At 37.4% G+C, this 22,329-nt stretch overlaps 1 protein-coding gene across 10 annotated transcripts in view; it reads right to left on the bottom strand.

The window, feature by feature from the left end:
- Nucleotides 1-22,329, bottom strand: part of Nfib (nuclear factor I B) — a 412,093-nt gene that overhangs the window by 32,788 nt on the left and 356,976 nt on the right. For all 10 annotated transcript variants that reach the window (XM_040756251.1, XM_040756254.1, XM_040756252.1 and 7 more), the window contains 2 exon segments: nucleotides 6,994-7,128; nucleotides 3,258-3,442 (listed from right to left, as the gene is read on the bottom strand). In XM_040756251.1, coding sequence (XP_040612185.1) covers nucleotides 3,258-3,442; nucleotides 6,994-7,128 — 320 coding nt within the window.

Genomic DNA, 22,329 nt, shown 5'->3' with positions numbered 1-22,329 from the left:
ACTGCTGTTTACGACTTTCCCATCACTGTGCATGACGAGTTGCATAGGTGTTTATGAGGATTAATGAAGAAAACCCCATGCCCGGTTTCAGAAAAGATACTACTACTTGGGTTTTGGTCACTCGATAGAAAAATAGTTGCTGTGTTAGGAGACAAAACACTAAGGATACACTGTCTGAAGGAAGCCTGAAATATAGTACACCAGGTGGAGAATGCTATTTCAGATGATACTCATGGAACAATTCTTCCTAATAATTTTCTGGGAAGTATTCTCCACAAATATATGATCTTTACAATCCCAACTTCCCAGAGCAATCAATGAAATAATATGTACCTAAATACTCACATATAAATTATAACTGGATTTTTCCTTAGAGAAAAGTAGCTAATAGCACTTAAACATTTTGACTTAGAGGCATGAATTGAGCCTTTGGGTGGGTTACTGGGAGTCCACTTCCTCTGTTTTAAGTTTTAAAATAGACTTTGAATATCCTACCTATTCATCATGGATAATTGTAAGCATTTAACTTTACATCAGGAAAATAAACCAGAGTTTTCCTCGATGGAAACCTACGGAAGAATTATATCTTTAAGCCAATTTTATTCAAAATATTCCACTGAATAGAAGGACTGTCTCACTATAATTGGTGCAGCAGTAATGGAATTAATCTCCAAATTGCTGTGGGGAGGAGAAAGCATCTCAGTTGCTTAAGAATTCAGATCAGCATGGTGCTGGATGAGGCTAGGAAGCAGCAGTCAGGACTGCAGGGCTTGGGGACCAGTGCCCATTCCCATCTCCAGCACTGGAAGGTGCAGAGCAACAGTCCTACTCTGAAATGCAAATTAACTGGCTTTGAGTTTGCAATTAAACATCAAAGCAGATATAATGTTCCTCCCCCACCAAACGTACATTTTTACCATTCACCATGAAGACACATTTTTCTTTCTAGGTCAGTGGTAGTTTGTTTCTTAAAATAGACATTATCAACTTTCTGGCTATGGGAACACTTTAAATGACTGCTCTGCATGTGTCTTAGAAAGAAGAAAGCTCTTGTTTTTTTGTTTTTGTTTTTGTTTTTTTTTTGCACTGGTGGTACAGTCAACGGCAAAAGTGTTTCTAAATAATGTTCACCCAAACAGTGCATACCTACCTGGAGCAGAAGTCAAACGGCAAGAACCTCAAAGTAATGGCGCCACAGAAGGTAAGAATGTGCAGTGCACACTTTGTCTACAGGAGCTGAATGACTACAAAAGGACAGCTGGTCTCCCATTCAAAAGTAGGGAAGGGGACAAAAGAGAGCACCCAAGTCCATGCAGACTTTTCTCAAACACCGGGGCCAATGGAAGGTTTCACTCCAGTTTCCCAGCAGTTTAGACAAGTGAAGCTATGTTCTGAAGTGTCTACATTCCAGTTGCTGGTGGATACAGAGAGAGATGTCTAGGATGAACAGCACTGGCAATGGGCTATCCTATTTACTACATTCCTCATGGTATATAAAACTCTTAAATTTTCTTTTTGCTTTTGACTTTCAACTGCAGTGGAAGTAGGATCCTTCTCTAGAAGCTGGACCTCTACTTTATAAACATACAGGAAAAACTGTGACAAAAGAGGCAGATTATCACCTAATATGCACTCTTAACTTATAAAGAAATCGAAATATATGTAAAACAAGCACTGAATAATTAAAGAAATGCATAACACTAAGGGCCTGATTTTAATTTGCATAATTTCCCCCTTAACAGAGCCTAATTAAGACATCAGTTTAAAAAAAATCCAATGGAACTCTAAGATTTTCCACACTGAATTAACGTTAAGGACTTTTAATGGATGTCTTAATTAGACTTTGTTATTCATGGAAATTCTACACAAATTAAAATCAGACCTTGTGTGCACGGTTCCCAGATGAGTCTAGCAAAATACTCTATGGAACAGAGACTTTTGAATCCATACTCTGAGAGCAAATTTCATGTATAAACTGGTATTCTAAGATCTTACAACTTACTTAATTGTCTTTAGTCTCATCATTATATCACACGGACATTTTATTCTAAAGCACAAGTAGATGTTCAATTCCCATATACTAATATTTAGTTTTAATAGTAGTTAGTAAACTAAAAGCAAAGGCAACTTTCTAACCACACAAGAGGTACAATATATTATGTTTAAAATAAAAAACCCAGGAAGGATCATCCTTCATTTAACCAATTAACACAAAAGTGTCCCCCAACTTTGTAATTGATACGCATAATATTCATGTACTCCAATTTTAGTACAACTTAACAGTGATATCATAAAATGTTGCATAAGTTCCCCAAAGTCTTAAAAGTTGCTAGAAGTGGACAAGAGTTTTTAATATAAAACAACAAAGCCTGATACTAGACCATAAGATCAAAATTACTTTAGAGACCTGGATACTAGAACTACTATTAGACTCATTATTGGCACAAAGACGAATCTAGTTGGCTATGCAAAATCTTCCTATGAGAAACTCCTATTCAGTGACCTCTCAACAGAAGAAACCATTCATCTAGAGTGAGAAATGCACAAGAGTTACTGTACTTGTACTACGAAAGAAACCCTAAAACAGATTACAGATGGTAGATAGATAATTTGATAAATAGATGGTAGAGATAGAAGGATAGATAGATAGATGAAAGATAGATAGGAGATAGATTAGATAGATAGATAGATAGACAGACAGACAGAAAGAAAGAGAGGTAGAAATGCCACTCAATATTAAATGTAAGTCATGTCTCTGCGAAGAGTCAGGAGTCATCAAAGGCTGCTGAAAATGTTTACATTACCAAAGCTGGCTTTAATGCCGAATAACTGGCCTATAAATACAGCTGTAAGTTCTTTTGTGAGTGTTTATTTTAGCACATACCTTGCTCCTGCCTGAAATAAGCACTTTGTCTCTATGTCAAACCAGGTATTTCAGAGGTGTGAACTTGAGCTCAGAGTTGTTTTGGCAATGAACATTCTGCATAACCTTTTCAATCAATGAAAATACAAAAACATTCAATCCAAAATATCTTCACAAATGTATCCCTTTGGGGCAACACACTTCCTACCTGTCATCAGCCACCTTTAAATAAAAATAAAAATAAAAAACCTTATTGAGTCACCAAGAAACTTTCTGAAGACAGATTGTAAGGCTTAATGTTCCAGGCATATTTTCTGACTAACCTTGTGTCTTAGAACTAAGCCTGTCCCATGCCCCTCAGGCTCTATGCTTATTTGTTTTCTCTTATTTTTACCTGGCTGGTTTGAGGACTGGATGGGTCATAAGAAGGGACATAGTTCTTCAGAGTATCCTGAGGATTCAGATGGGGAGGATATCTGATTGTTGGATGAGAAAAGTAGCTTGATGGGGCTGGAGGAAGGATAGCTTGCGTTGGAAATGGCAACGGTGAGGGTGGAGGTGGAGTTCGAGTTGAGATGACTGCAGAACACATAAAAAAACAAAACAAAAACAAAACACAAAGACTGGCTGGTCAGAAGATTGCCTTCCTAATTCATTCACTTCCAATGCTATAAACTGGAGTCCATTCGTTCACTCATTTCTATAATGAAATAAGCTACCTTTCACTTTGTTTTCCCAATGCTAGCACCACTAAGGACATATAGATATAATTCCACTCTACAAACCCATCTTTCTCTCCAGACCCAAGAAAAACATGGAAAAAGCTCTCTTATACAGCTTACAGTAGAACTAGACAAAATATTTCTTTTCATTCGAGATATATGCTTCGATTACAAATTTTGTCTCCCTAAATCCAGACTACGTTACCGCATTAATTAGAAAGAAAGAGGCCCACAAATTTTCTACTATAACTCAAAATAGAAATGTAATTCAATTTCAAATAAATCATCTCCCTGTACAACCTAGCTGACAGTTGTTTAAAATGAAACCCAACAATTAACAGACCAAAATGTCAGGTCATGAATAATGATCTGCTCACTGTCTAAATACTCTTGAACATTAGCACACGGGACTAGACTCTTCCTCATAATGAAGATTATTCCTTTCAAAACCAGAAGATCTTTATCCTATAGCTATTTTTATTCTGACTCCAGCTGTTACTATACTGAAGTTCAAAGATATTGTTGAGGTAAGATCAAGAGTAAAACCCACAAAAATATTCATTTAAATTTTTATATAGATAAACATATAAATTTACCAATATGGTTTACAATATGTTCTACTGACAGAAGGAAGTACTATATGTGTTCTAGATAATGTTCAATAGTAGCTTTCCATAATAGTATGATCACACTATTTAGTTTTGAAGAATAATTTTAAAATCTTAAACTATTATCTCTATAACATTTTTGGTAATAATTATAGAATTACTAATTAAGATAACAAATATATAGAAGTAAATATTAAATCTCTATGGCTTTGTTGTTTTGACCCAAGTCATACGAAAATACAGTGTTCCATGTTTTAGGAAACAATGTGAAAACTAAGTTCTCTTCATGACTACAAGTAAAGATTGTCTATAATGATCATCTTCAACTTTGTAGTTATGAAAAAACAGGGGAGAGGGGGAGAGCCCTAATAGGCTCTCAAAGGATATAAAATTTAGGGATGCACACTGAAGAACCACAAATTTAGTTTGACAAGACTGGTCCTCAGGACCTGCAGAGAGATGGCAAGAGAATTCATGGTTTAAACCTTTTCCCTATGTGATCCTTCTAATAGACACACTGGAGAACAACTGTACAGTTTTTACAGCAGAAGTTCTGTATTTCTCTAAGTTGTACACTCACTTGAAGCATAATTTAAGGAAATGCAGATGTTTAGTGAAAAGCAGGCATCTTTTTAACTTAATGTCTAGGGTTTATATTTTATTTTGTCTTTAAACCCCAGGCCAGGACCTCAAGCACACCAGGAAAGTGCTTTCTACTAATGAACTACACCCCAACTCATATGTGATTAAGTGATCTTAATCTCAGCCCAGTTTAACTATGGATTTTGCTCACAAATGTACATAAACCTTTGAGACACACAGGTGGCTGGATCTGTGCCTCGGGGCTTGAGAACTTATTGGTGCCAGCAGTTTTGGAAAAAAAAAGTCTCTTTTCAGTAGAAACGGCAGCACTCAAGTTCAAACTGAAATCTTTGGCAAGTTCAGGAACTGTAGTAGGCTCAAAACAGGCAAATAGGATTTTATATTTTAAAATGAAAGTAAAAATGACTACCTTATTAACAAAAGACATTCTAATCCTATGAGAAGGATAGAAAAGCAAATTACACAACAGAAATGTTTTCCTTCATTTTGAGAGAAAACATACATGTGCATTTTATGCTTGCATTATTGCAAATTCTTCCTAATTATCTTTCTTCCTCTAATCTGGATCCTTTCAGAACTACCTTTATAGCTCTGTATCAAAGGTTTTTAAAAAAAATACCATTGCATTTGTGTAACTTCTCTGCTAAAATATCTGTAATTGATTTCCTATTGTCTCGATAATAGAGTCCCAGAAATTTCACAGATACGTGTGGGTCCTCCTATGTTTCAGGCCCCATTCCTGGATCACTGTCATGTAGAATTTATGGGTACTTGGCCACATGGCAATCCCTTGCCGCAGTGACCATACTATTTTGGAACCTATTGTTGCCTCTGCCTGGAACAGACATCCTGCTGGCTTGCTGTTCCTTCTTGGGGTTAATCCACCCTTCAAACTTAGATCAAAATGTATTTCTTTCAGGCATAGTCACCTCCACCAAGTGCCTGGTCCTTTTGAGATAATATACTTGGTCAGGGATGGATCCACTGACCTCTGATGTATCATAAGTACTTGAAGAACAAAACCCTTTGCCTTGACCAAGGTTCCTACCACAGGTAGGTACTATTAAATATACTAATTGTACATGTGACCGGTACTTTAGATATTTAAGTATTTGGCAGAAAACTAAAATGTAAAGCTTATTATAGAGGCTTCATGTTTTATTATATAAAAATACTATTTGATTATTTAAACTATTTGAAATATGAATTCTTAATCAGGTGTCATAATACAGATGCTATTATCTGGAAATTAATTATTGCAAAATAGGCAACATCTATGAAATGGTTACTGATTTTTTTCAACTTAGCTCAGAAGATCAAACAATTAAAATTAAAATTCTTATACTACTCTCTAATTTTTATATTCCTATCTAAGTTTCATGATTTCATTAGTGATAACAACTAAAAGCATGAATTTTTAAATAAAGCAACATTAAACCTCATGTTACAACTTATGATTGAAGATTTAAAAACTATATTCAGTAGGATAAGGAACATCTAACTACAAATTAAAAGCAGTAAGAATATCATTATATAGTAATATATAAAATTATCAAACTACTACTCTTTAGGAGGCTTAAAAGTAATAGGTGCCCAATATTCAGTACTGATTAATAATTGTATATAGTTTTTAGTTTTTCAAAGTTGTACTATTGTTTCACTAAAATATAAATGTGAAATATTGAATAGTCTTTCTTAATTAAACTATTAGACATATCATTTGTCCTAAACAGAAATATTTATGCATATAAACAGCTGGCATGTTATTAACTTTACTCCCGAATAAATAACTACTTATTTATGAACAAAATATACTATCTATAGACATAGTGTCTATATTCTTAGTTTCTATTGATAAAACCCTAAACTCATTAATATATTTGTGATTCCATCTTTCTCTAGCAGAATATATAAAACTAGGGCCAACTTGGAGTTAAAGTTAAGGTAAGTATATACTCCATTTTTGAAAGTTTTAATGATTAATATTTTAAATTTTCAAATGTAAATATATTAAATCATATAATCTTATATTTTCTCACAAACTGGTAAGAAAAAAATATTTTGTCCATCAGCAGCCTTCCCTTTTGGGTGGACAGGATATAGTCACCATAGCAACGATGATAAACTTCCCCTCCACCCTTAAGTGTTTGCATGTGGACAAGAGGAAGGCCTTTCCTCTCAGCTTGAAACTCCTCACCACTGTGTGCGACTCCAGGTATTCCGGGATGGTGGTGCTGGGGGAAAGTGCTCAATCTTGGGGAAGAATCCTGTGGAGATGTAGAGCTAAATAGTGGCTTCTCGGGCTTCTTCATGGTAGTTGGAGAAGACATATCTGAAAAAAATGTTAAGAAAGGACATATTCAGGCTGCCTGGCCTTCTTAAGCAATCAGGTTCGTGTCAACACAGATCTCGTTTCCCAATACTCTGGGATTCTTTTGCTCTCGCCTATTTAAAAAGAAAAATCCACACACAAGGTCAAAGACCCAGCCATGCTAGGGATGTAAAGTATCTTTTAGAAACATGCTCAAATAACCCAAATTATTAACGAAACCCAGAAGATCTGAAAATCCACAGGCTGCAGACTTGAAGGGCTTCTGCAGCCCAGAGCTGACTCCTTTCGTTTCCATAATTCGGGGCTGTCTTTTGAGGTGACAGCTACATCATAAAAACAAACTAGGGGGTGACTGGGTGCTAGTGGTGAAACACAACCCCTGACTTAACGTCTCTTATGGAAAACTTACTTTCTTGCTCAGCAAAAACAAACAAAAATAGATTCCTTAATTTATTCATTCCACAAATATTTATCAGGTTCGTCCATTTTCCAGATAAACAGGGATATTAAGATAAATAAAAAGTAATTCCTGACTTAGGGACACTGGCTGTTAGCGAAGACGGAAATGCTAGAGAAAGAGTTGAGATAGGAAGAGCATGGGCAAAGACACTGTGGCATTGGTGTTATTGTGAGCAGGGCACTGCTCTCCTCGGCCTGACCAGGTTAAGGAAGGTAGCCCCCCGGTAGTGCCACTTTCAAAATGTATATGAGGATATCAGGTCTACAAGAAAAATATTCAGAAGTCTGGGATAACATAAAACGCTTGAGTAGTTCGTGTGATCTGTGAAGAAGGGAGATAAGCAGTTAAGAGGACACATATGAGCAAAGTCTTGATCTGAAGTACTCATGTCTGAATGTTATAGAGGGACAACATACGACCACAGGCAGTTTTAGATAGAGCACACCCTCCAGAAATTAAGTGGAGTGTGGAGTATCTACAATGGACTTGCTATGGAGGCCCAATTAAAAGGACACATGATTCATGATTAATGTATTCGTTTCACAAGAATGTATTAGAGGCCTAATTTATGCCAGGAATGAGACCAGTATAGGGGATACAACTGTGAACTAGACTTACTCCCTGATTCTATAAGGCTAAGCATCTAGTGAGAGAATATAAGCAAGTAAAAAATAATATAAAATACTGTAAACCATGCCACGAAAGAAGCATTCATGGCTCTATCCGTCTACTTCAGAAATAGTTAACACTGCCAAAATACAGATGGTGAGAGACCAAAATAAAAGTGGGAGGGGCTGATGCAAGAGGTAAGTGAGCAGAATTAATGCAGGCGAATTGATGGCTGTTGCAAAAGGTCATTATCTTGGGTCACTACGGGATTACATCGCGAAACATGTCTGACCAGAATATCCAGTAGGCACCTCTCATTGGTGAAGAAGATGGCTCAGGATTTAACATCTCAAGTAATGTTCATTTTTATGGAGGCTTATAAATTTATATTAAAATGCTCTAACAATAACACAACCTATAAAATTTGTATCTTATCAAAAATTTTAAATGTGTGCACAGTAGACAGAGTAATAATGTATTTCTTTTACCCAGCAGCCAACTTCAGCCATTGCCCACTCAGACTCTCACCCATACTTCTTCATTACTTCTGAAGCAAATTTAATGTCATATAATTTCACCTCTAATTTTTCTGTGTGCATGTTTAGAAGAAAAGGACTCTGTTAAAAGAAAACCACTAAAACTTTAGCACAAACATTAGAAAATATGATCTGCATTTTTATTCACAATGTTCTGAAATAAGAAAAAGGCCTCCCGGTGTTATTAATGTGAGGGGCTAGTTGCCATTTGCTTTTTGCCATTTGAAAAACGACCTGAGTTCTGGTGAAGGCATCCAGTAAAATTGAGTATGTGTTTTGAGCATGCTGGCACTTAAGGAATGGACGTGCTACTGGAGGCAGTAGACAGCAGAAGGCAGAAGCCACACTTCTAACAAATGGGTGGCCACTGATCTACTCAATTTCAGCTGCTTACATAGTTCCCAAAAAGAGAAAAAGAAAAGAAAGTTGTTCATGAAGCCACAATAATTAAGGCTACCACAAAGGGGCAAGGGGCAGAATTTAAACACAAGGTTAAAAAGAAGAAACAGGAAAAAGGAAGCTGGTTTTAATGGTTTCTCTTGAAAATATCAAAGACAACACCGAGCTTCACCAAGAACTAGCTGACACTGAATGGAATTATTCAGTATAGGGTCTTCCCTGTTGACTTAAACTTGCTGTCAGAGAGGAGCCGCCACGTCACTCCCTATGATAGATAATACAGCATTTTCATTTCAAAGTGCTTTAAACTTTTTAAAATGATTGACTCTTTGGATGTGTATGAAGATTTTGCCTGTATGTATGTATGTATGTATGTATGTATGTATGTATGTAGCACGTGTATTCTAGTGGACTGTGCAGGTCAGGAGATGGCACCGGATCCCTGAAACTGGAGTTACAGATAGGAACGAGCACCATGTGGGTGCTGGGAACAGAATCTGGGTCGTCGGCAAGAACAAGTGCACATAACCGCTGAGCCATCACTCCAGTCCCCATTACAATTTTTTAATGATGGGTGACTTTGAAAAGACAGTAACCTATTATTGACACATTTACTTCTGCCTACATGTAAATTTAAAAAAAAACTGAAACTATTTAAACAGTCTTCCAGATCTTCTTAGAATGGGAAGTAAAGTGCCACACACATCATGGAGAAGGGTGACACTCACAGGGCACTCAAAAGTAGAGCAGGGACATTCTGCTACATCACTTCCAAAGAACAAGAGTGCTAAAACTACCACAACCAGCAGAATCCTCACAAAACACAGATTCACAGGAGCCTCTTTTCATAAAGGGACAAGTCAAGATTAATTTTATAAAGTCTAAGGCTATGAGTGATTTTTGCCATTTTTGACTTATATATGTGGGATGCCCACAAGGTGACAAGGACTACAAGCTTTCTCCCATTTAACAACAAAATAACTCGGAGTAAAAACAAGAATGAGAGGATGAAACTGGGCAAGCAGAAGGGCCGGCTTTAGAGACAGAAGGAGAGTAGTACGGTGCAGCTTCAGTTCTTTGTCTTCCCATTAAGGGAAATTAATTCTGGGACCATTAATCAATAAAGAAATACTGCTATGTGGCATGGAGAGGGCACAATGCTAAGCACTCAGATACCCAAAAGTGAATTCCTCTCAAAGGAAAACATAACTCTATGGACTGAGGGGAAATATAAAGGCAATTATGCAGAGAACTCAGGGCTGAGTTTCTAGACATTACATTTTAACCACGAATCAAACTTGTATTGTTTTGATTTTAATTTTATTTTGAAAGTCTGTAGTCTAATAGACTTACAACCTAAGAATGACATCACTCCTATTTTTAATGCACTCATATACTATTTAAAACAATGTTTAGGGACTGAAAATATAAACGAGAAGGCTTTTGGTGGCCTTTTTGTCAAGAAAAACAAATGCCATGCTTTTTGCAACCTACTGTTCCTCAAGAAGGAAGAATAATACATAAAAAGATTAAATTGAAAATTAGTTGAATAACAAAGCTGGGCAATGTATAAATCTATAACAAGTTAAATGATAATACATACATAATAAAGGGTAGGTTGGATAATACATAAGATAAGGCCACTGAAGAGAAAGAAAGACAGCAAGACAAGAGTAGCTGGTACTTCTGGAAGAAGAGTACAGGAATAGTTTATTTATGACTGGTGAGAAACCAGCAAAAGCCAGGAAGTCCTTAATGTTAGTACAAGATATTAGTTTTATTTGTGAAGATGTCATTTATAAATGAAATTACTTCACGTTGGAAAACTGTCCCCAAATTTGGCCATCTCTCATATATTTTTCATTTATTTAATTGGTTAATATAGACAGGGTCATGTTATGTAGTTCAGACTAGTCTTGAACTCAGAATCCTTATGGCTCAACCTCTCAAGGGCTGAGATCCCACACATACACAAGTGTTTTCCACCAGACCTTGACCCTTGTCCCTATCTGAATCAAGAATTTTAGAAATGTATTTGAGGAAGCAATGTGCTTCCCTCTTCTGACTCCTCACGTGCACCGTTTCCTCCACTTGTTACACCAGGCTTGCTCGCTCTCCTGGTTTCCTTACACCGCACTCTGCCCAGTTGAACACGCTTAGGCAAACCATGATTCCGCCAGGGAAACTTCTGAGGTCTACCGCAGCAATACGGCTCAGCAGGCACAGGCACATGTACCAAGCTTGGTGATTGGAATCTGATTCCCAGAACTCTCACAGCTGGGGAGAGCTGGCCCCTGTAGGTTTGCCTCTGACCACCATGTGCAGGCCAAGGTTTGCACATATTCACACAAGCGTGTGTGTACACACGCAATGCAATAAATAAGTGAATAAATAAATGGAGAAAGTTTGAGGTCTAGATTTCATTAGCAACCTTAAACTTAAACCTTATATTACTTGATGACCTATTCATTTTCCATCTGTTGCAGCATATATACATATATATAAATGATGCAGAGGATGGAAGGTCATATTACTTAGGAACGAAATGAATGAACAAGAAAATGGAAAAGGTAAAGCAGGTACTATGTCTAGGTAGCATATTTTCAGATCTCTTAGATGTGAATTAACCTGTGTGATGGGATGTTAACTAGCAGTACAACAAGCAAAATTAACCCAAAATGGTTAACTCCAAATGCACTTTCCATTAACTATAATAAGAATGTCTTATGTGAACGAAAAATCCATTTCAACAAAAGGAAAAAGTAAGGTTTATAGTGGGAAATGATTTAACAACAACAAAAGAGTAATTGAATGGAAACCAAAGGGAGACATCAAAGCCCACCACTGAGCACCCAGTAAGTATGAGGGGGTTCGGGCTGCACACAAAGTTCAAGGTGCTGAGCAAGACCTGCGGACCCTGCGCTGGCGAGGTTTACAATGCAGCTAAAGGGACAAGACCTGCGGACCCTGCACTGGCGAGGTTTACAATGCAGCTAAAGGGACAGGTGTGAAAGACAAAAATTCAGTAACTAATTATAACCATGGCAATAGCAGATTATACCAAGGATTCTTCTTCATGGCAAAAGACCAGGAAGGCCAAGTCTTCAAAAAGAAAGATTGGTGTTGAAGGCACTATTTGCTGTCCACACCTGTGCTGATTCATAATTGGACATTAGCCACGGCTTTAGAACTAATTAAACGGTGAATTATAAAAGTAAAATAGCTCCACCCCCCCCCAAATCGAGTGAGCTACTGATAAAAGTTCCTGGGGACTTAAGCCTATCTTTAAGCAAGCATTTGCAAACCGCGTTGTAAGTTTTACTAGCTATACTGTGAATTTTTGGCTCTGTAGCATGTATACATCCTAAGCCCTGATGGCATTTGTTTCACAGCATCACTTCAAAGAGATAAAAGCTTAAGCAAATAAGGAGTAAGATCAACTCATCTCCCAACAAGGTAATTTCTGCTACAAAAGGAGAGAGCTGCTGCGAAGCCCAGCGCATGTACTCTGCTTGCCGGTTGGCAGCTTGCACAAATGGAGCTCCAGATGTATATCTGTTCAAGTCAGCCCAAGGCAACAATTTTGATCGATTCTAATGTGATAAAATGCTGCGGGGAAAGTGTGCAGAAATGTGTTTACGTCAGCCCTTAATTAAACTGTTGTTCACGTCCAGAGAACCTTAGGAAACACTAATGAGACATGAGTTTTGGCAATTTCTTCATCAAAGCAAAGACCCCCTTCCTCAGTCTGTAGCAGCCTGTCATCTTAGCTGCTCCCGGGATAAATGTCACATGGCACTCCAATCACTTAGCCACCTGTTAGCAGAACTTCACTAAAGTCAGCTAGTGATCGAGGGCAAGCTTGAACAGCCACCTTTAACACCTGCCTGCCGGGGACACCTGTTCTTCTTTCACGCATTCTGGAACAATACGTTGGCTTCTCCAGTGTGGTTCAGTACACTGTTTTCCAACCCGATTTCTATAGCCTACCTAGAAAACAAACTATCTTCTTTTCTAAGACAATTTCTATGCCTCCTCCCCATAACACATTGGATTGGTGGCTGTTTCAAATTATGTAAAAGCACACAAGAGTCCATAAATTCTGGAAGCTGTTATTTTTAGCTTACTATGACACTAAATTATAACATAGTAAAGGCTGTGCCAGTTATATGGCTTAGGAAACATATCTCTTTGTAATTAACAAAGAAGCAGTTGCATTGAAATGTTTCAAAAGATTATTTTACATATTCTCAGCTGTCTTCCTTACTTACCTGTTAGACTTGTAAACAAGTTTACATGAACTTTATACATACAAGTCAACATTGGTTATCTTCTCATTTGCTAGTATTGAATGCTAATGCATGTTTTATTTTTGTGCTTAAAAGGCTATAATCATGGTTTAAATTATCTACATTACTAAGCTGATGAACATTTTAAAGTATGTCCCCCTCCCCCTGATACACACACACACACACACACACACACACACACACACACACACACACACAATTTTTTTTCAGCTGGGAAACTTCTGTGAACTTTGACCCTCTGGTATGCTGCAGAGCAGAGAAACAAATCTCATATGTGGGAATATTTAACTCAAAGACAGTGAACTGACTGGACTTTGACAAGATTACATTACAGTAACATCTTACTATGTTGTTAGTTCCTCAGAGTTCTCTACTTTTATTTTGAACTTTCATAGCTTTCAGAGTTTTATATATTTAAAAAAACCCTTATAGATCTACACAAACTGTGGTAAACACTGGAAATCTCTTCAGAGACCAAACTCATTTTTTGGAGGAAGGCAAAGGTGGTCAACATATCCATTATGTCACTGGAACTGTCAAGTAAGGTCCAACACTAAAAGTGAAGGATGAGCTATAAGCTAAAATGGGGCACTTCTGCTTTCCATTAAAATGTTGAGTGGAAGCTGGAAGACAATATAAAAAAGATGAACTATGTGCATAAAATAATAATGTTATTTAGAATAGATGAGATAATAAACGAGAGGCTTCCAAATCAAGTGTGTGGGATGATCTCTGGGGCTGGAATCTAGTGTTTTTACTTCAGGCCACAAATCCACAGTCAACTTTGAGACAAGGAAACGGCTTGGGCTCTGTGCCCAGAGGAAAGGTGAAGGCAGGGAACATGGTTTGCCAACTAAATGCTGAGAGACCACAGTTTCTCCTCCTGTGATTTTTGCCTTGGGGAAGATAAAGTTGAGGAGAGAACAGTTTACCTGGTATTTACAGTGCTATAAACCTTTTGTAAAATCTTGCAGTCAGCAAAGTGAGGTTGAAATCGCCTGATTATTATTTCAGATTCCAGCCCAGAGCTAAGATGTATTTATTTCAGTTGGTTTCTCTGTGCAGACCGAAAGATCTTTACTCTCACAAGGTTTAACTATTGATCAAATACTGCTGGCAGGAAGCTTGCCCTGGAAGATGAAGAGAGGGTTGGGGAAGAAGAGAGAAGAAAATATAGGAGAGGGAGATGAAGGCTAGGGAGAGGGAGAGAGTCATGGAAAGAGCACACCGTGGGCTATTCTTTACTTAAAAGCCATGCACAATCCCACACGCTTTTCCAATCTCTCCATTTCTTTCAGAATAAAATGGAGCCAGCCCAGCTCATAGGAAGAAGTGCTGTAATCCCTGACAGATTAAAGGACATACAAATGATAGTAAGAGAGGTGTGGTGGTAGAGCCAAGACCCTAGAGAGACTATTTCAGGAATACATTTTATAGGACATACTTCAATTTTGCTTAGAGTCCTGGGCTGCAGCTTCAGTATTTCTCTCGTGATGGGGAAGATACGCTGGTTATGCACTGGTAATATAAATAGATACTGATCAATACCTTGCTGGATTCTCTGCCAATATTTGCCCAAAAAAGGCTTAGAATTTGACATAAAACTAAATCCAGTATTTTACAGTAAAATGTATATTTTACAATAAGATGTACCTATACTTTCCTGAGCTTCTACTTAGTGGGTTGCTATGAGGCTATAGAGTTTGTTAAAGCCCAAAGAGTGAAAAGAAGCAGAGAGGAATGAGCCCAAAATAGCTAAGAGGATTTACACACAGTGGTGTTCATTCTTATTAACTGATAATGAGAACTCAAAAATCAACTACAAATTTATCAGTAAGCAGGAACTAGATAATTTGATATCAACCAGGCATAGAGGTGTACACTGCTAATCCTATCACTTAGGAGGTAGAATGAGAAGCATCAGGAGTTCAAGGTCATTCTAGAGTCATTCCCCCCCCCCAAAAAAAAAGAAAAGCGACAACAAAAACTATTTTTTTTATATAGTCAAAGAGCAGCATGGTAACAGACATCTTAAAATGGAAACTGAATGACAGGATAGGCTGCCAATAAACTACAAATGAAAAGTAAAATGAAACTTATAAAATCACATCTCACATAGGCCCAACTGTGCAAAACTATGAAAATGCACTTAAAACTACCTAGAAACTCAGCTCATACTTGTCAAATATTAATGAGTCAATCCAGGTTTTACTTCTGTGAGGCAATTATTTCCTTATTTGTATTGTTTACTGTCCCATATTTCCTATAAAAGGCTATAACTTTTACCAAAAGTACTAGAAATATTTGTATAAATAGAATGCTCTAGAAAAAAGTCTAGAAAAATACTTTATCAACATATTAGAAACATGCTTGCAGCTCCAAAAGCTGTTATTAATTCCCAATATTGAGATGGCAACAATGGATCTTGCTGTGTCTCCAACATCACAGTATGAGAATGAAATACCTTATTTTGCAAAGCTCTAAGATGGAGTGCTAAATAGGACACTAGAAATTAATTTAAAGACAAAGCATTGTCTCTGAGAGCACAGGAAAGAGAGCTTGTGAGTATGACCCTAAGGACTCTCGTAGACGTAAGATTTCACAACTGTGCAGTAAATGTCAGTAAGGACTTCCTATACACTCAAGTTAACAAAATGCTCTCGATGTATGACAAGACAAATGGACTTAATCCCACTCCAGTAGTTTGATGATGACGCCAAATGATGCGAAGACTCTGTTGTGCTCAGAAATATTTTGTGTCTATGCACATGTATCTCTCTACCTCACATCCTCAAATTAACCAGAAAAAATGGCAGGTTGCATCAAGAGGGCATGATGTCAACTTAAATTTGAGTTTTCAATCTTTTTTATTTTTAATGAAATCAGTTTTTCTTATAGGGAAGAGCATGGTAATGTCTGTGCTAAATAAAGGAATCCCTGCTCTAAGTATTGAGCTATTCAGTCCTAATCACACTTGAGTACAGTGCTTACTGTATTCTTCAGCAACTTGAAACCGTTTGTGATGGTTGGAGACTCTTGTATATTTTAACTCAAGCACAGTGGAGTAGCATGCCGCTACAAGTCTATATGTTACCACAGCTCCATAAAAAAGGTATTTAGTGTCACACCTATATCCAATGCAAAGCTAAAGTCAAAATTGATTTGAAACTCAAAAATATCTTCCTGAGATATCTCAAAAAGAAGTTTTTGAATAATACAGAACAGTACTACAAGAATGAATACTGGATAAATGAAATTTTTTAAACACTTCAAACTGCTTTTATCTGTTGGTGATTTTATTTTAACAGGCAATTACAAAGGAACTTGAGTAATGTCAGTAAATGTAATTTGAAGGGGGAAAAAAACACCAAACAAGTACACAGGACATGGAACATGTTCTCTTCCCTTTTTAAGCATCAGCATAGGTAAATAAATGGCTGCGATTCAGCAGTCTCTGGGGAGAGATCCTGCCATGGGGTCTCGTTAGTGTTAAGCATCTGAGTGCCATGGACTATAAAATAAAATCAATACTGTAACCTTAACTGTAAAAGTCAGAAAGATACTGGAAGTGTTCTAATTTAACAAGATTACAGATGACTTTTTGGAGGTGGACATTTGGGAAATAGCCACGCACTTAGAAACACTTATGCTGCAAGATCCACAAGGATCCTGCAACTGTGGACACTGTTGTCTTCCACACTGGTAAGTTAGGGAAATGTAAGTGATGTGTAGATTTACAGGAAAGCCTCCAAGTCCTAGAAATGACCTGGACCTTACTTCAAATAAAATTTGAGAGAGCAAACTAATTGCTTGGGAACAATTATGATTTGATATGGTTTAGCAAGTAGAAAAAAATACAAAAAATTTAAAGTCATCTGTTCCTTGCTCAATGCAAATACAATCACTACACATAAATTCTGTTTCTGATAGTGGAAAAGTAGTCAAAGCTAGCATAAATTGTAGTGTTTAAATCTTTATTTTTTTCCTTCAATTAATGTAAATGAAGAAAAAAATGTTCTGTCAATGAAATTACTCGAATGGCATATTTATTATCCTAATGGTTTTAGAAATCACGTGAAATTGATCAGTAACAAAACCTCTATTTAGTAATGGACCAATTACATTTTCAAGATAATGTCAATGAAACAGAATATTGTCACAGGATAATGGTCTCCTATTGCTAGGCCCCCGGTCACTTAGAGAAAATAAATGTTGCCGTCTGGCTGAGTCATTTGTTTTCAAAGTAGGAGACTCTGATCCCATAACAAGGTTCTGTGTAATAACTCAATCTCTATCAATCATTGGTTGTACCAGAATAGAACAGGACAGGACATGTATTGGTGAGATTTGGGCATTCCTGAAGTATAAGGTAAAACATTCACCGCCTCCAAGCACATAAACAATCCAATTACTATGTTATTCAATGAGAGCATTTAAAGTAAACATCTAAAAGCTAACTTAAGAAATGGAAGACCTGGGGAGTTTTCAAAAAGATCTACACTAATGAAAGCTTAAAAATTCAAAGACAGGTCAAGTATTCTTTCTGTGAAATGCTTGGGGCCAGAAGTTTGTGATTTCAAAATTTGGGATATTGGCACATACATACTGAAACGTCTTAGAATGCAATGCAAGTCTAAACACGAATTCATTTACCCATATACACTTTATACACATACCCTAAAGGCAGCTTTATACAATATTCTGAGTGTTTGTGTGTGTTTAGACTGCAACCCAAAACATGAAGTCAGGTGTGGAATTTTCCACTATTACATCATGAAGCATTTCTAGAAGTGTCTTAGATTTTCAAATATGAGGCTACTGAAACTGCTAAACTCTCTGACTATAACCGATGTAAAATCTGAAACAAAGGATACAAAGAAACCTTCGTATCTAAGTGTTTGTTTTTTACAGATGGGTGAAAACTCCAACCATTACCACTATGGCTAATAGTAATGTTTAAGCCATAGAGTAGGGATTTTATGGAAGCCTAGAGAAGTCACAACATGCAGGAGTTGGTTCTCTCCTTCCACTACATAGGACCAGGAGACTGAAATCAGGTCTTCCAGCTTGGTGGCATTTGCCATCTCGCTGGACCAGAGGTGAGATTTTTCAAAAGGGATTTAAAGCTATTAAAATCTGACAGGTATTAGGTACTCAATAAATGATAGCTCCAAATAAAAACAGAATCTTGCCTTTCTCATTTATATATACTTTGAATTCACATAGTTTCTTTAATTAGCTAAAGAAGGAAAGAAAGGGGTATCTGGTAAAGGATAAACAGAGACTTGAAAGCACAAATAAAACATAGTGGCAATGTTGGAATTTTTATTCAAAAAGAGAACCTTCAACATATTATGGGGTCTTAACCTCAGAGTGAATATTAGCGTATTACTAAGGAGCTGTGCTTGTAAAACTGAAATGGTACCATGTGTTTTAAAAACCTGTATGAATGAAACTCTTAGAAGTATGCATAAACAAATGGCATGATTTACTTTAAGTATTTATTAATTGCTGGAAGATAGAAAATGTGAGGTTGGCAGAGTATTAACAATTTACATAGGGTAATGGTCCATGAAGATGAACTTTGTATTTCTCTTTATATATTTTTCATAAAAATTGTACCCAGTCACCTGTTTCACACTAGTCCTGCTCTACATTTATTCATGGAAACAGCTCATACTTGTAACATGTTTAGCCAAAAATATTTAATTCTAGCATTAATAAGTTGGTCTTATATACATGTATTTACATATTTTACACAACACAATTGTGTTTTGAGAATCTTACAGAACCCTAAAAATGCATAAATTTATTTCCGTTCTCTTCTTCTTGTTCTTCAGTGTCTAACAGGATCTATGATGGAGCCCTCTAGGAAAACCATTTGCCTGGGAGGCTTGTGAGGGAAACTGGCCAGGTCCCTTTCTCTCTGAAGAAGGGCTATGAGCTGGAGGGAGAGCAGTCCGGTCCATTTCTTGTGAATGATGTCTGGGGGTTCCAGCACTGTGTGATCTCTCTAGAAAGTCAAGTTCTAACTGTGTGGGCTACCAATAGTCCAGTAACTCTGACTTTCCAAACTTCTCCAAAGTGTGCTTGAACCGCAAATCAATGTGTATAAAAAGGATTTAAAGCAAAAAGTTTTGATTTTGCCCCAATATACTGCGGGGCATTCCAGGACTCGGTGTCTTCAGGAGGACTCCTACTTGCCAATTTTAATGTTTCATCGAGTTATCAAACAGAAAGCTGTTATTATTTGCAACTAATTGTGTATTAGGTTTTCCTGCAAAAGTTGGTGTTTTTAAATCATTAAGTTTCCGGAGCACGAAACTATGAAACTAGGGCTCAACTTTTCCATATTAACCAGTACGGGCCCTTGCAACGTGCACACAAGCTTGCCCCACCCAACATGCCGTTCTCCATTCAAACACATGAAAGGCAGACAGATATCTGTTAATTAGCAGGCAACAGGAGGAATTCTAACGAGAGCCTTCAGGAACAATTTACTGTTCTCCTTTCTGTTTTGAAGATAGTCATGTGATTTTTCTTTTTTAACCTCAGCAGTGTGGCTGAAGGTAATAATCCACACATGGTGGGGTCTCTAAGATACCACGGTCTTTTTTGGGGGGGAGAGGGGAGTGGTGGAGCTCAGCTACAGATCCTGACTTCTGATACTTTTGGTAAGAAACTGAAAAGGGAAGATTTAAACCTGGGTTTATATGTTAAATTCAAACCAGCTCCTATACACGTTTATCCCACCAAAGGATTTTCACCTCTGTTTTTATTTTTACACAAAAATAAAAACAAAACAAAACGGTATTTGAAGATTTGCCATTTGATTCCTGTGATGGCAACTCTAAGAAACAGAATTGGTGGTCAGTGGGTCCCCAAAGGCAGCTGCAAAGTTTCGCCTGCCAGGTCACTCCCTGCCTTCTCCAGGACTGCTTTTAACGTTAATGACTCTCAGAGAACAGCTACCCAGCCAAGCATGAAAGCTGTGGGTTCACTCGGCTCCCACAGCTCACAGGAACCTTGAGATTCCAGCCCTCATCAAACAGGAGTTTGGGCTCTGGCACCTTCCCAATTCTGGACTTAATGCTCGCCCTAGCTCCTCCCATTGTGGGGACGGGGGGCAGGGAGGCCTCTGAATCCACACACATAATAAGCATGCTAATCTAATCGAGTCAGCAGTCTCCTGGAGAGTAACATCGCACCGCAGCATATTAAATATTCTACATATTCATTCACAGAAGGGGATAAAAAAGTTTAAATTGAGTTAAAACGGAACTTTTCAGACTTAGCTGACCACTCATATCTGGCGCATGGGTGGACACTCCTTGACTCACAGTCTGGAATCTGCTTCTCTCACATGCTACCTCGCTCCGAGTGCCCCTACTTACTTCCTGACTAAACTCAAGACAGAGCCATGCTTGGTCTTAGTCTCCAGCGCCCACTCCTCCTGCGGGCTCTCTGCTTGAGTTCATGTGTTGAAAGCAAACACTATCTCCTCAGAGAGCTTCAGAGCGCGCAAACTGAAGGTTAGAGCCCTGGGGACTTCACTGAGGAAAATACCCAGACTTCAGAGAGACTTGCTGGAGAGGCTTACTTACACAGCCAACTCGTGAACTTATGTGGACATTGTGTGTATGGTGTTGGGAACGGAGCTCGGGGCCTGGTGGGCGCTCAGCCAGCACTGGACCCGCCACTGAGCTACGCTGTCTGCTGTTGAATGGTTTTTTATTTTTTTAGTAGTAATTGTATTTTCTAGAGCTAGCTGTAATCAGAATGTGATGTCTATGTAGTCTCAAGAGTTGAGTTTGAATTTGTAACTGATATTAATTATGAATCGGGACATTGGTAGTGTCAATTATTCTAAGATGCCATCTTATTGATTTTGTCTGAAGATTTATAGCTCATGGCACTTCAAGATTAATTTAGATTCAAAGCATAAAGATAATCCCTTGTAGCCTGCTTTACTTATTTATTTTTGATAAAGTCGTTTTTCATAAATAACAATTATTTGTCTGTTCAGCAGGTTCAAGGCTAGCAATTTTCTTAATCATATCTGTGTGCCCAGTCCCTATAAAAAAGACTTGTCATATGATAGGAATTTGATAAATATTAAATGTGCCAAGCTATCTCAGTCCTAATACATAGAAATGAATAAAATTTTATTGAATGAGAAGTCCTGTTAAGTTTACATTTTATCTAAGATTACACATTGCCTTACTGTTTATCAGATTAAGAAGCCATTAACTTTTACATTCAGAAATTTTCAACAATGTGTAAGTTATTAATCAGTTTGTTAAATTATTGGACATTAGAAAACAACCAGGTTTGGTCTCATGAAAGTAACCTAAAATAGAGGAAAACACATAATGTGCATAAATTTTCTTCTTGTATTAAAAGTTACAAAGGATTGTTCTGGTGCGTTCAAGAGAAGTCAGCTAGGGAGCAAGCCTCCCAATAGACTTGGGGAGGTACAATTAAATGTAGACAAGTTATCAGGAGACCTTTTTATGGATAAATGTTGGAATCAAAGCATGTTCAACCTGCATGTTTTATGAACTTAATCATTAAGATCTTAATGATGAAAAACACATTCAAAGGAAATACTGAGTTCAGAGGTTGTAGCTCAGGAGTAGAAGGCTTGAACAGTAGCATCAGTCCTTGGACTGTACCCACTTTAGGCTCCCACCCCAAGAAAAAAAGGAAGGAAAAGAAAAATGAAGTAGTTGGAAATTTCAGACCTAAGGGTTCATAGGAGAGACTAGGCAAAGGGAATGTTCTAGCTAGATCTTAGGAAAGGAACACAGTCATTAATCTCTGTTCCTCATATTCAATATTAATTACTTCTTCATTTAAATCAATACTGACAAATCTAATGTCTATC

The sequence above is a fragment of the Mesocricetus auratus genome, unplaced genomic scaffold, assembly GCF_017639785.1.
Source record: "Mesocricetus auratus isolate SY011 unplaced genomic scaffold, BCM_Maur_2.0 Super-Scaffold_100014, whole genome shotgun sequence".
NCBI classification, from domain to species: Eukaryota; Metazoa; Chordata; class Mammalia; order Rodentia; family Cricetidae; genus Mesocricetus; species Mesocricetus auratus.
This window is presented reverse-complemented; position numbering and strand designations above follow the sequence as displayed.